At 44.4% G+C, this 14605-nt stretch overlaps 1 protein-coding gene across 3 annotated transcripts; it reads left to right on the plus strand.

Moving 5' to 3' along the window:
- Positions 1-339: 339 nt before the first annotated feature.
- On the plus strand, positions 340-5936 carry LOC139256304 (zinc finger protein 211-like). 3 transcript variants are annotated; one of them, XM_070874182.1, is made up of 2 exons: positions 340-583; positions 4566-5936. In XM_070874182.1, the coding sequence occupies exon 2, from the start codon at positions 4898-4900 to the stop codon at positions 5597-5599; it is 702 nt and encodes a 233-aa protein (XP_070730283.1). In that variant the 5' UTR covers positions 340-583; positions 4566-4897; the 3' UTR covers positions 5600-5936. The 3 variants fall into 3 exon arrangements, with proteins under 3 accessions (XP_070730283.1, XP_070730282.1, XP_070730284.1); XM_070874181.1 differs by lacking the exon at positions 340-583 and adding an exon at positions 3853-3992; XM_070874183.1 differs by lacking the exon at positions 340-583 and adding an exon at positions 3853-3987.
- The last annotated feature ends 8669 nt before the right edge of the window (positions 5937-14605 follow it).

Genomic DNA, 14605 nt, shown 5'->3' on the forward strand with positions numbered 1-14605 from the left:
AAATATGTGGAATTCTCTGCCCTAGAGAGCAGTGGAGGCTGGTTCATTGAATATATTTAAGGCGAAGATGGACAAATCTTTGAGCGATAAGGGAGTAAAGGGCTCTGGGGAGCGGGCAGGGATGTGGAGCTGACTCTATGATCAGATCAGCCATGATTTTATTGAATGGGGAGCAGGCCCGGGGGTCCGGGTGGCCCACTCCTGCTCCTATTTCTCATGGTCTTATGTACCCAGCATGTCCCGTGGGGAAGAATGAGCCGCCCTCAGACTACAGGAGCTCAGTGCGCAGGCGCGGGTCCTGGGGGGGGTGGGGCTTTGGAGCATGTGCGGTGCGGGTAATGGCGGAGGCAGTATGTTTTCGGCACGCTCCTCAGAAGTGTCCTTTTCATCGGTGCAGAGCGGAGTAATGAACCAGCGGGGAGCCGGCGAGGCTTCATAAACAACCGGTGCCCGCCGCAAGCCCGAAATAATAACCGGAATATCGGCGGTTGCAGCTTCGGGGCTTTCTCCCGGTCACAGGCCCATCTAACGGCGGACATTTTGTTGTAGGAAGTCAGGTTCAACGGTCTGCCATCGATATTCAGTGAGTAGCAAAGCGCATGCGCGGCCATGTTGGTGCAGGAACAAAGTGAATGATGTCAGTGTCTGGAACTGAACCCAGCCAGAGTCAGCACCTTCAGGGGAGGGGAACCAGTGAGTGTAGAACTGAACCCAGACAGACTCAGCACCTTCAGGGGAGGGGAACCAGTGAGTGTAGAACTGAACCCAGCCAGAGTCAGCACCTTATAAGAACATAAGAAATAGGAGCAGGAGTAGGCCATACAGCTGCTCGAGCCTGCTCCGCCATTCAATAAGATCATGGCTGATCTGATCTTGGACTCAGCTCCACTTCCCTGCCCGATTCCCATAACCTCTTATCCCCCCTTATCGTTTAAGAAACTGTCGATTTCTGTCTTAAATTTATTCAATGTCCCAGCTTCTACAGCTCTCTGAGGCAGTGAATTCCACAGATTTACAACCGTCTGATAGTAGAAATTTCTCCTCATCTCTCTTTTAAATTGGCGGCCTCTCATTCTAAGATCATGCCTTCCAATTCTAGTCTCCCCCATCAGTGGAAACAGCCTCTCTGCATCCACCTTTACAAGCCCCCTTATATCTAATACATTTTGATTAGATCTCCTCTCATTCTTTTGAATTCCAATGAGTAGAAGCCCAACCTACTCAACCTTACTCCCTCATCCATGGAATCAACCTAGTGAACCTTCTGTGAACTGTCTCCAAAGCAAGTATATCCTTTCGTAAATATGGAAACCAAAACTGCACGCAGTATTCCAGGTGTGGCCTCACCAATACGTTGTACAACTGTAGCAAGACTTCCCTGCTTTTATACTCCATTCCATTAGCCTTCCTGATCACTTGCTGTACCTGCATACTATCCTTTTGTGTTTCATGCACAAGTACCCCCAGGTCCCACTGTACTGCAGCACTTTGCAATCTGTCTCCATTTAAATAATAACTTGCTCTTTGATTTTTTTTCTGCCAAAGTGCATGACATCACACTTTCTAACATTATACTCCATCTGCCAAATTTTTGCCTACTCACTGAGCCTGTCTGTGTCCTTTTGCAGATTTTACTTGTCCTCCCATCTTTGTATCGTCGGCAAACTTGGCTACGTTACACTCAGTCCCTTCTTCCAAGTCGTTAATATAGAATATAAATAGTTGGGGTCCCAGCATTGATCCCTGTGGCACCCCACTAGTTACTGGTTGCCATCCAGTGAATGAACCATTTATCCTGATTCTCTGTTCTCTGTTAGTTAGCCAATCCTCTATCCATGCTAATATATTACCCCCATCCCCGTGGACTTTTATCTTGTGCAGTAACCTTTTATGTGGCACCTTGTCAAATGCCTTGTGGAAGTCCAAATACACCACATCCACTGGTTCCCCCTTATTCACCCGGTTCATTACATCCCCAAAGAATTCCAGCAAATTTGTCAAACATGACTTCCCCTTCATAAATCCATGCTGACTCTGCATGACTGAATTTTGCTTTTGCAAATGTCCTGCTACTGCTTCTTTAATAATGGATCCAACATGTTCCCAATCACAGATGTTAGGCTAACTGGTCTATAGTTTCCTGCTTTTTGTCTGCCTCCTTTTTGAAATAGTGGCATTACATTTGCAGTTTTCCAATCTGCTGGGACCTCCCCAGAATCCATGGAATTTTGGTAAATTACAACCAATGCATCCACAATCCCTGCCGCTACTTCTCTTAAGACTCTAGGATACAAGCCATCAGGTCCAGGGGTTTTATCTGCCTTTAATCCCATTATCTTACTGAGTACCACCTCCTTAGTGATTGTGTTAAGTTCCTCCCCCCCTGTATCCCCTTGACTATCCACTGTTGGAATATTAGTGTCCTCTACTGTAAAGACGGACACAAAATATTTGTTCAGAGTTTCTGCCATCTCCCTGTTCACCGTTACTAATTCCCTGGTCTCGTCCTCTAAAGGACCAACAATTACTTTAGCCACTCTTTTCCTTTTTATATACCTATAGAAACTCTTGCTATCTGTTTTTATATTTTGTGCTAGTTTACTTTCACAGTCTATCTTCCCTTTCTTACTCATTTTTTAATTATTCTTTGCTGGTTTTTAAAAGCTTCCCAGTTTTCTGTCGTCCCACTAGATTTGGTCACTTTGTATGCCCTGTTTTTAATGGATAATGGCCTTTATTTCTTTAATTAGCCATGGATGGCTCTATTTTCTCTCGCACCTTTTCCTCCTCACTGGAATAGATTTTTCTTGAGAGTTGTGAAATATCTCCTTAAATGTACACCACTGTTCATCAACCGTCCTGCACTTTAATCTATTTTCCCAGTCCAAGTTACCCAACTCTGCCCTCATACCTTCATAGTCTCCTTTATTTAAGCTTAGTACGCTGGTTAGAGATCCAACTTTCTCACCCTGCATCTGAATTTGAAATTCAGTCATGCTCTGATCACTCATTCCGAGGGGATCCTTTACTAGGAAATTGTTTATTAATCCTGTCTCATTAGACAGGACCAGATCTAAGATAGCCTGCCCCCTGGTTGGTTCTGTTACATACTGCTCAAGGATCCTGTCGCTTATGCACTCCATGAACTCCTCCTCAAGGCTGCCCTGACCAATTTGATTTATCCAACCAATATGGAGATTAAAATTACCCATGATTATTGTTGTTCCCTTTTTACAAGCCCCCACTATTTCCTGGTTTATGCTCCGACCAACAGAGTTGCTACTGTTCGGGGGCCTATAGACTATGCCCACCAGTGACTTTTTCCCCTTATTGTTCCTTATCTCCACCCAAACTGTTTCAACATCCTTATCATTTGAGACAGTATCATTTCTTACTATTGCAGTGATTCCATCCTTTATCAATAGAGCTACCCCACCCCCTTTTCCTTTCTGTCTGTCCTTCCGGATTGTCAAGCACCCCTGAATATTTAATTACCGGTCCTTGTAACCACGTCTCTGTAATGGCTATCAGATCATACCCATTTGTCTCAATATATCTATTTTGTTACAAATGCTACGTGCATTTAGACAAAGTGCCTTTAAGTTTGTTTTTTTTACCCTTTTTTCCTGCTTGTTTCCTCTCTCCTTCAAACTCACTTTCTTGATTTTTGCTTTCTAATTCCAGCTGCCCAACCTCAGGCCTTGCCTCACCGCCCCTCACCTCGCCGCTGCCCAACCTCGGGCCTCACCTCGCCACCACTGCTCTTACCTCAAGGCCTCCTCGCCGGCCCACCTAAACACCTCCTCCACGATGGGGCCGCCCGACCACCTCCTCGGCAGTGGGCCCCAACGGACCACCTCCTCGGCGGCGGGGCACACCCGAGCTCTTCCCCTTGAAAATGTAATCAGGCAGGCAGGCAGGGCTGAGTGTGGGCCGTGTGCTGCTGGAGGGCTCCCGGTGCTCCCCAACGCATAGGTGCTGCAGTAGGTGAGGTAGGAACTTATCATTTTTTATTTATTGATTTATTGATTTATTTTATTTATTGATTTATTTATTGATTGATTTATTGATCATTTATTATTGATGATGGTTCTTTATTTTTAAAAGTGAAATGTTTAATGCTTTGGAAAATCCACTAACTTCCCTCTAACTTCACTTCCCCCTCCCCTTAACTCTGGCTACCTGCGCCTGATTGCTAAAGTGTCCGCAAGGTTTTTCTGAGCATATCAAAATGGACATTTACTCAGGCCTAAGTTAGTTTGGAGTAACTTTTCGCTGTCTAAACTTACTTAAATGGCCAAAACAGGCGTAAGTGGCTGGTAACGCCTTCTTTTGGAAAAAAAGAACTGAACCAAAAAGAAACTGAACTAAAAAAAAAACTGAACTAACCGACTGAAACTGGAGCAAACTAAATGGGGAGAATTGCGATTTCTAGGATACTCAAAAAAAAACTCGTCGTTCCAAAAAAATAGGAGCAACTCCTGTTGAAACTTGGTCCCTAGATTGTCTATTCTGAATTTCTGTCTTGTACTGACAGCGATGAGTTTTATTATCTCCTTTTACAGAATATTGGAAGGGGAGATTTTCAGACAGGAAGCACAAACCAAACATCACATCAAGATCTGACGGAGTCAATCGATTCTTCAGGACCTGAATATCATTGGCCTTTGAAAGTGGAAGGAGAAATGTTTGCCTGTTCTGCCTGTGGGAAAAGATTTCAAATGTCAGTGTGACTGGAAAGGCACCGAGACACACACACACCCGAGTGAGTGTTCCACTGCCTATGGAAAGAGCTTTAACCAGTTACACAGCCTGAAAAAACATCGCACCATTCACCGCGCGGAGAAACTGTAAACGTGTTTTGTGCGTGGACGAGGCTTCAACTGATCATCCAACCATGGAGAGTCACAAGGACACCCGCACCATGGAGAAACCGTGGAACTGTGGTGACTGTGGGAAGGTATTCAGATCACCGTCTGAGCTGGAAATTCATCGACGCAATCACACTGGGGAGAGGCCATTGACCTGCCCAGTGTGTGGGAAGGGATTCAGTCAGCCATCCACTCTGCTGAGACACCAGCGAGTTCACACTGGGGAGAGGCCATTCACCTGCTCCGTGTGTGGGCAGGGATTCACTCGGTCATCCAAACTTGTAGCTCACCAGCGAGTTCACACTGGGGAGAGGCCATTCACCTGCTCCAAGTGTGGGAAGGGATTCACTCAGTCATCCAACCTGCTGAGACACCAGCGAGTTCACACTGGGGAGAGGCCATTCACCTGCTCTGAGTGTGGGAAGGGATTCACTCATTCATTCCATCTGCTGAGACACCAGCGAATTCACACTGAGGAGAGGCCGTTCACCTGCTCTGAGTGTGGGAAGGGATTCAGTCAGTCATCCAACCTGCTGATACACCAGCGAGTTCACACTGGGGAGAGGCCATTCACCTGCTCTGAGTGTGGGAAGGGATTCACTCATTCATTCCATCTGCTGAGACACCAGCGAATTCACACTGAGGAGAGGCCGTTCACCTGCTCTGAGTGTGGGAAGGGATTCACTTGTACATCCGACCTGCTGACACACCAGCGAGTTCACAAGTGACTGCAGGAGTTGGAATATGCTGTTATTGCTGCTGTTAATCACATCCCGACTGAACCATGTTCATTCTGACAGTTGGGGTTTGTTTCTGCTGATAATAACCCGATAACTGGGCTGGACTTTAATATTCTGGATATATTGCTGATTGTGTTCTCGGGGCTGCAGTGTCCATTTAAGAAACGCTGTGTGTTATCTTTCCCCTTAATTCAGCGACTCTCAACAGAAAGTTAGTTTGCAACAAAATTATGAACTTTTACTTTAATCCTAAACTGATCTTTGGTACAAAATCTACAATAGTGTGTGAAAGTTTCCACTGAATAAAATCTCCAATTAGAAAGAGCTTGCTGATAATTCTTACTGACTTGCACATTACACACAGTGGCCCCTCCATTATCCACCAGAAAGAAGGGGAATGGGAATTGTTGGGGAATCCGTGTCCCCAAATGTTGCCCCTCCCGTCTGGTGTAGCAATCCCCTTGGCACGGGAATGGAGACAAGTCCAGACCAAAGCTGTGTGCAGTACTCCAGGTGTGGTCTTACCAATACCCTGTACAATTGTAGCAGGACTTCCCTACTTTCATACTCTATCCCCCTTGCAATAAAGGCCAGCATTCCATTTGCCTTCTGATTACTTGCTTTACCTGCATGCTAATCTTTTGAGTTTCATGTACAAGAACCCCTAGATCCCTCTGGACTAAAGCATTTTGTAATCATTTCCATTTAAATAATAATTTGCTTTTTTATTTTTCCTACCAAAAGGAGCTAACCTGACATTTTACCACATTATAGTCCATCTGCCAGATTTTTGCCCGCTCATTGAGCCTATCTATATCCCTTTGTAGATTCTTTGCGTCCTCCTCCTTGCTTTCCCGCCTATTTTTGTATCATCAGAAAATTTGGCTATGTTACACTCAGTCCCTTCATCCAAGTCATTGATATAAATTGTAAAAAGTTGAAGCCCCAGCACTGATCCCTGCGGCACCCCACTAGTTACAGTTTGCCAACCGAAAAATGACCCATTTATGCTGACTCTGTTTTCTGTTAGGTCGCCAAACCTCTATCCATTCTGATATCTTGCCCCCAACCCCTTGAGCTCTTACCTTGTGCAGTAACCTTTTGTGTGACACCTTCTCGAATGCTTCCTGGAAATGCAAATATACAACATCAACTGATTCTCCTTTATCCACTCTGCTCGTTACATCTTCAAACAACTCCAGCAAATTTGTCAAAACATGATTTCCCTTTCATAAAACCATGCTGACTGCCTGACTGTAGTATGAGTTTCTAAATGTCCTGCTACTACTTCCTTAATGCTGGACTCCAGTATTTTCCCCACTGAGATGGTAAGCTAACTGGTCTATGGTTTCCTGCTCTGTGCCTCCCTCCTTACTTGAATAGGGGTGTTACATTTGCAGTTTTCCAGTCCGCTGGGACCTCTCCAGAATTCATGGAATTTTGGTAGATTACAACCACTATCCACTAGTGCATCCAGTATCTCTGCATCCACTTCTTTTAAGACCCTAGGATGCAAGCTATCAGGTCCAGGGGACTTGTCGAGCTTTAGTCCCATTTGTTTGCTGAGTACTTTATCTCTCGTGATAGTGACTGTTTTAAGTCCCCCCCCCCACCTCACCACCACAATAGCTCCTTGATTATCAACTGTTGGGATGTTTTTAGTGTCCTCTACCTTGAAGTCCAATACAAAATATTTATTCATAATCTCTGCCATTTCCGTGTTTCCCGTTATTAATTCTCCAGTCTCATCCTCAAAGGGAACAGTGTTTACTTTAGCTGCTTGTTTCCATTTTATATACCTGTAGAAGCACTTACTGTCTGTTTTTATATTTCTTGCTAGTTTGCTCTCATATGCTATCTTCTCTGTCTTTATCATTTTTTTTAGTCGTCCTTTGCTGGTTTCTAAAAATTTCACAATCTTCTGGCCTTCCACTGTGCTTCACAACATTATATCAGACAGGAGGGGATTGGTGACATGGAATCATAGCAGTTTACAACACAGAACGAGGACATTAGGCCCATCATGTCTGCGGCCGAAAAAGAGCTATCCAGCCTAATCACACTTTCCAGCTCTTGGTCCGTAGCCCTGTAGGTTAACGCACTTCCAGTACATATCCAAGTATTTTTGTAAATACGATGAGGGTTTCTGCCTCTACTGTTCTTTCAGGCAGTAAGTTCCAGACTCCCACCTCCCTCTGGAGGTTATGCTCGAACTGTGTAAAACACTAGTTAGGACACAGCTGGAGTACTCACACAGTTCTGGTCATTACATCACCCTATTGGGCCAGCCCGGGCTCACCCTATTGGGCCAGCACATAAGGCCCAGTATGCAGCAGAGAAAATGAGCAGCTCATTGATTTTATTCTCAATCTGCGCACAGCGGGTGCAGAACTGAACCAACCTTGTAAGCTGGAAATGCATCATCACAGTCACACCAGGGAGAGACCATTCACCTGCTCTATATGTGGGAAGGGATTCACTCGGTCATCCCACCTGCTGAGATATCGACGAGTTCACAAGTGACTGCAGGAGTTGGATTCTACTGTTATTGCTGTTAATCGCACCCTGACTGAATCGTGTTAGTTCTGTCAGTTGGGGGTTGTTTCTGCTGATGTTAATAACCCCTATAACTGGGCTGGAGTTTAATGATTTGATATTTCAAATAACAGAGTGTGTCGATATTTGATGTCTCCAGTATAAGAGGAGACTGATTTATGTCCTATTACCAACTGCTCCATTTTGGGCCTTTTCTCCTTTCTAACTCTGGATTATTTTAGTTCTTATACCTTTGGTCACTCTCAGGGGCAAGTCCCAGTTTCCCATACCTTCCAGAGTTGATCCCTTAGCCTTGGTATCCAGGGAAGGTGTTGATAACACGCCCAGGATTACTAAACATAAAACCCAGTCTGTTAATTACCTTCAGATACTGGACTTAGCGTGTGCCCCACAGCATCTCACTTACCTTCGATGTGTGAATGGAGCATCTCGCCTGCAAACCTGGTTTCAATTTAAATTTGAAACCACTCAGCAAATGTATTTTTAAAAATATGTACATAAAAACTGATCACGTCAAATAATTGGCGACTGTTTAGAGTCAACAAGATGAATAAGTAAACACATCACGGCCCAATAAACCAGCTCTATATTCACAGGAGAAAGTCTGTTATCTAACTCCTCGAATGTCAGTTGGTGAGATGAACGACTGAATCACTTTCCATGTACAACACCATCCATTCCCACTGTCCCCACATTTACAGTGTTGAGTCAGGTGGGTGCACGAGTCTCACAGGCTGAACGATTGGTTGAAGGTGCATCCACACACACAACATGTGTCCTGTTTCTCCCCGCTGTGATTGCTGTTTTTACAAAGGCTGATGAGAAGGTGATCCTGATCAATCCGGGAATCTGTCAAATCTTGAGGCGATGTTTGGATTGAGTTTCCCAGCTGCAGATCCTCCCCTTCTAATACCCTGCAAATAAATGGTGGTTACAAACATTGTTACTTTAAATACAGGATAGAAATTCAGAACAGACAATTCTAGATTCTACAGAACATTCTGTCCCTCCTAAGCTGTAAATTCCTTATTCTAGACACTCTCCCTCCATCCTCACTGTCTAAATTCAACATTCCTTTCATCGTCCGAGATTTATTATCTCCAGAAAATGCTGAATCTGGCTGAGTGCAATTCCACAGACAGTAGTTAACCTCTAGTGCCTCACCATCAGTCGACTCAGTGAGTGCCAGCAGGATTTCCACTGTGGTAGGCATCACAGCCTCAAATCCTGTCCTCAAATGACATCCACACACTTCCCAGTTGAGTTCACTGGATCGGTATGAAGAGTAGGGACACTGGCTGATTTTTACTCATATTTAGCCCAGTGGTACTGAGGACAATTATAATTCCTGAACTGCTTTCTTGGCTGAGATCAACTAACAACCCAGATCACAGATCGAACTTTGGAACTTCCCAGTCAGTACTGCAAAGTGTTCTAAAATTTGGGTGGTTGGGGGAGGGTTAGAACAGAATATTTTGAAACAAATTTTATTCCACCTTTCATCGAAACCTTCGTCACTGGAACATCAAAAACAGTGAGACATTTTAGAAAGGCTCAAGTCACTGAAATAGACAGCTTTACAATCACTGCACAGTACAGAAGGGAGTGACTGTTAATGGGAGCTCTGTTCGTGAAGTCCTCCAACACCCCAAGATAAATTGGACTGTCCCTTTAACTATAAATAGACAGAGAAAGGGGAGTCGCTGCCGCTTTAAATATCTGCCCCATTCCCCCAGGCAGTGGGAGGAGGAACAGCGCGCAGTCTCTTTATATCCTGACCCAGCAAGCACCGCCGGATAGGCTGCCGCAGGGTCCAAAAGTCCACAAAAAATGTATACATCTGGTGTAGCAGAACAACTGAAAAGCGCACACACAGAATCTTTGCTATATATATATATATATGTTTGTGTGTGTGTAAACAAAACACATCATTCTTAATGTTTGCCAGTCAATACCACAGATAAATTATTATCTTCAGCAATTCTTTTCCAGCATTTTATTTCCTTTTATGTAAAATGTAATTGCAGACTGTGGAATACATTTACCATTTATTGATAACCCATTGTCTTGTGTGGTCTTGTTTAGAAAGTGATGTCACACTGACCATTCCATTACCGAGGTGACCATGTCTGTCCCCAGTATTCAGTGGGAAAGGGGATTAAATCACACTGAGGATAATGAGCAGCCCCCCACCGGTCTCTGCGCTTTATTGTCCAGTGATCACCTCACCATCACACAGAAGCTCCTGAGATTTACCTCCGTGTGTGATAATTGGTGCCAGTGATGGTAAAAGTGAAGCTGTACCTATACCTGCCGTGAGGTTAATAAATCTCTCATTCTCTCACTGGTTATGTCCTTCGGTTGGGAAGGAATGAAACACTTGCAACTATCCAGCGAAATTTGCTTTATTTCTGTCTCCAGTCTTGTGTTTTCTGACTCTTACTTTCACTGTTTCCTCCCCAACCATTTCCAATATTTGTGGACATTGTTTCGTGCCGCAATAACTAAGACATGGTCGAGAGTCAATAAACTGAGACAGGGCCTCTTGCAGTATAAACAGAGACAGGGTCTAGTGTAATATAAACAGAGACAGGGTCTAGTGCAGTAATAACTGAGACAGGGTCTAGTGTAATATAAACAGAGACAGGGTCTAGTGTAATATAAACAGAGACCGGGTCTAGTGTAATATGAACAGAGACAGGGCCTAGTGTAATATAAACAGAGAAGGGTCACGGGTAATATAAACAGAGACAGGGTCTCGGGTAATATAAACAGAGACAGGGTCTCGGGTAATATAAACAGAGACAGGGTCTCGTAACATAGAAACATAGACAATAGGTGCAGGAGTAGCCCATTCGGCACTTCGAGCCTGCACCACCATTCAATAAGATCATGGTTAATCATTCACCTCAGTACCTCTTTCCTGCTTTCTCTCCATACCCTTGCTCCCTTTAGCAGTCAGGGCCATATCTAACCCTCTCTTGAATATATCTAATGCAACAACAACTCTCTGCGGTTGAGAATTCCACATGTTAACAACTCTCTGAGTGAAGAAGTTTCGCATCATCTTGGTTCTAAATGTCTTACCCCTTATCCTTAGACTGTGACCCCTGGTTCTGGACTTCCCCAACATCAGGAACATTCTTCCTGATTCTAACCTGTCTAGTCCCATCAGAATTTTATATGTTTCTGTGAGATCCCTTCTCATTCTTCTAAACTCCGGTGAATACAGGCCCAGTCAATCCAGTCTCTCCTCAGATTTCAGTTCTGCCATCCTGGGAATCAGTCTGGTGAACCTTCGCTCCACTCTCTCAATAGCAAGAACGTCCTTCCTCAGATTAGGAGACCAAAACTGAACACAACATTCCAGATAAGGCCTCACCAAGGCCCTGTACAACTGCATTAAGACCTCCCTGCTCCTATACTCAAATCCTCGAGCTATGAAGGCCAACATGTCATTTGCCTTCTTCACCACCTGCTGTACCTGCATGACAACTTTCAATGACTGATGTACCATGACACCCAGGTCTCATTATGCCTCCCCTTTTCCTAATCTGCCACCATTCAGATAATATTCTGCCATCATGTTTTTGCCACCAAAGTGGATAACCTCACAATTATCCACATTATACTGCATCTGCCATGCATTTGCCCACTCACCTAACCTGTCCAAGTCACCCTGCAGCCTCCTCACAGCTTACACCGCCACCCAGCTTAGTGTCATCTGAAAACTTGGAGATATTACACTCAATTCCTTCATCCAAATCATTGATGTATATTTTAAATAGCTGGGATACCAGCACCGAGCTCTGCGGCACCCCACTAGTCACTGCCTGCCATTCTGAGAAGGACCCGTTTATCCCGACTCTCTGCTTCCTGTCTGCCAACCAGTTCTCTATCCACGTCAATACATTACCCCCAATACCATGTGCTTTAATTTTGCACACCAATCTCTTGTGTGGGACCTTGTCAAAAGCCTTTTGAAAGTCCAAATACACCACAATCACTGGTTCTCCCTTGTCCACGCTACCAGTTACATCCTCAAAAAATTCTAGAAGAGTTGTCAAGCATGATTTCCCTTTCATAAATCCATGCTGACTTGGACCGATCCTGTCACTGCTTTCCAAATGCGCTGCTCTTTCATCTTTAGTAATTGATTCCAACATTTTCCCCACTACTGATGTCAGGCTAACCGATCTATAATTCCCCGTTTTCTCTCTCCCTCCTTTTTTAAAAAGTGGTGTTACATTAGCTACCCTCCAGTCCATAGGAACTGATCCAGAGTCGATAGACTGTTGGAAAATAATCACCAATGCATCCACTATTTCTTGGGCCACTTCCTTAAGTACTCTGGGGTGCAGACTATCAGGCTCTGGGGATTATCGGCCTTCAATCCCATCAATTTCTCCAACACAATTTCCTGACTAATAAGGATTTCCTTCAGTTCCTCCTTCTTGCTAGACCCTCAGTCCCTGAGTATGTCCGAAAGATTATGTGTCTTCCTTCATGAAGACAGAACCAAAGTATTTGTTCAATTGGTCTGCCATTTCTTTGTTCCCCCATTATAAATTCACCTGAATCTGACTGCAGGGGACATACGTTTGGCTTCACTAATCTTTTTCTCTTCACATATCTATCGAAGCTTTTGCAGTCAGTTTTTATGTTCCAAGCAAGCTTCCTCTCATACTCTGTTTTCCCTCTTCTAATTAAACCCTTTGTCCTCCTCTGCTGAATTTTAAATTTCTCCCAGTCCTCAGGTTTGTTGCTTTTTCTGGCCAATTTATATGCCTCTTCCTTGGATTTAACACTATCCCTAATTTCCCTTGTTAGCCATGGTTGAGCCACCTTCCCTGTTTTATTTTTTACAGGGATGTACAATTGTTGCAGTTCATCCATGCAATCTTTAAATGTTTGCCATTGCCTATCCACCGTCAATCCTTTAAGTATCATTTGCCAGTCTATTTTAGCCAATTCACATCTCATACCATCTAAGTTACCTTTCCTTAAGTTCAGGACACTAGTTTCTGAATTAACTGTGCCACTCTCCATCTTAATAAAGAATTCTACCATATTATGGTCACTCTTCCCTAAGAGGCCTCGCACAACACGATTGCTCATTAGTCCTTTCTCATTACCCAGTCTAGGATGGCCAGCCCTTTAGTTGGTTCTCCGACATATTGGTCCAGAAAACCATCCCTAGTACACTCCAGGAAATCTTCCTCCAGCGTATTGTTACCAGTTTGGTTAGCCCAATCTATATGTAGATTAAAGTCGCCCATGATAACTGCTGTACCTTTATTGCACACATCCTGCTGTCCCCAACCTCACTACTACTGTTTGGTGGTCTGTACACAACTCCCACTAGCGTTTTCTGCCCTTTGGTATTCCGCAGCTCTAACCATACAGATTCCACATCATCCAAGCTAATGTCCTTCCTTACTATTGCGTTAATTTCCTCTTTTACCAGCAACGCTACTCCACATCCTTTTCCTTTCTGTCTATCCTTCCTGAATGTTGAATACCCCTGGATGTTGAGTTCCCAGCCTTGGTCACCCTGGAGCCATGTCTCCGTAATTCCAATCAGATCATATTCATTAATAGCTACCTGCGCAGTTAATTCATCCATCTTATTACAAATACTCCTCGCATTGAGGCACAGTGCCTTCATGCTTGTCTTTTTAACACACTTTGTCTCTTTTTGAATTTTGCTGTAATGTGGCCCTTTTTGATTTTTGCCTTGGGTTTCTCTGCCCTCCAATTTTACTTTTCTTCTTTCTATCTTTTGCTTCTGCCCCCCCATTTTACTTCCCTCTGTCTCCCTGCATAGATTCCTATCCCCCTGCCATATTAGTTTTAACCCCTCCTCAACAGCACTAACAAACACTCCCCCTAGGACATTGGATCCAGTTCTGCCAAGGTGCAGACCATCCGGTTTGTACTGGTCCCACCTCCCCCAGAACCGGTTCCAACGTCCCAGGAATTTGAATCCCTCCCTGCTGCACCACTGCTCAAGCCACGTATTTATCTGAGCTATCCTGCCATTCCTACTCTGACTAGCAAGTGGCATTGGTAGCAACCCTGAAATTACTACCTTTGAGGTCCTATCTTTAATTGAATGCCTAGCTCCCTAAACTCAGCTTGAAGGACCTCATCCCGTTTTTTTAACCTATATCGTTGATACCTATATGTACCACGACAGCTGGTTGTTCACCCTCCCTCTCCAGAATGCGCTGCATCCGCTCCGAGACATCCTTGACCCTTGCACCAGGGAGGCAACATACCATCCTGGAGTCTCAATTGCGGCCGCAGAAACGTCTCTCTATTCCCCTTACAATAGAATCCCCTATCATTATAGCTCTCCCACTCTTTTCCCTGCCCTCCTGTGCAGCAGAGCCACCCATGGTGCCATGAACTTGGCTGCTGCTGCCTCCCCTGATG

Source organism: Pristiophorus japonicus, unplaced genomic scaffold (assembly GCF_044704955.1).
Source record: "Pristiophorus japonicus isolate sPriJap1 unplaced genomic scaffold, sPriJap1.hap1 HAP1_SCAFFOLD_705, whole genome shotgun sequence".
Classification (NCBI taxonomy): domain Eukaryota; kingdom Metazoa; phylum Chordata; class Chondrichthyes; family Pristiophoridae; genus Pristiophorus; species Pristiophorus japonicus.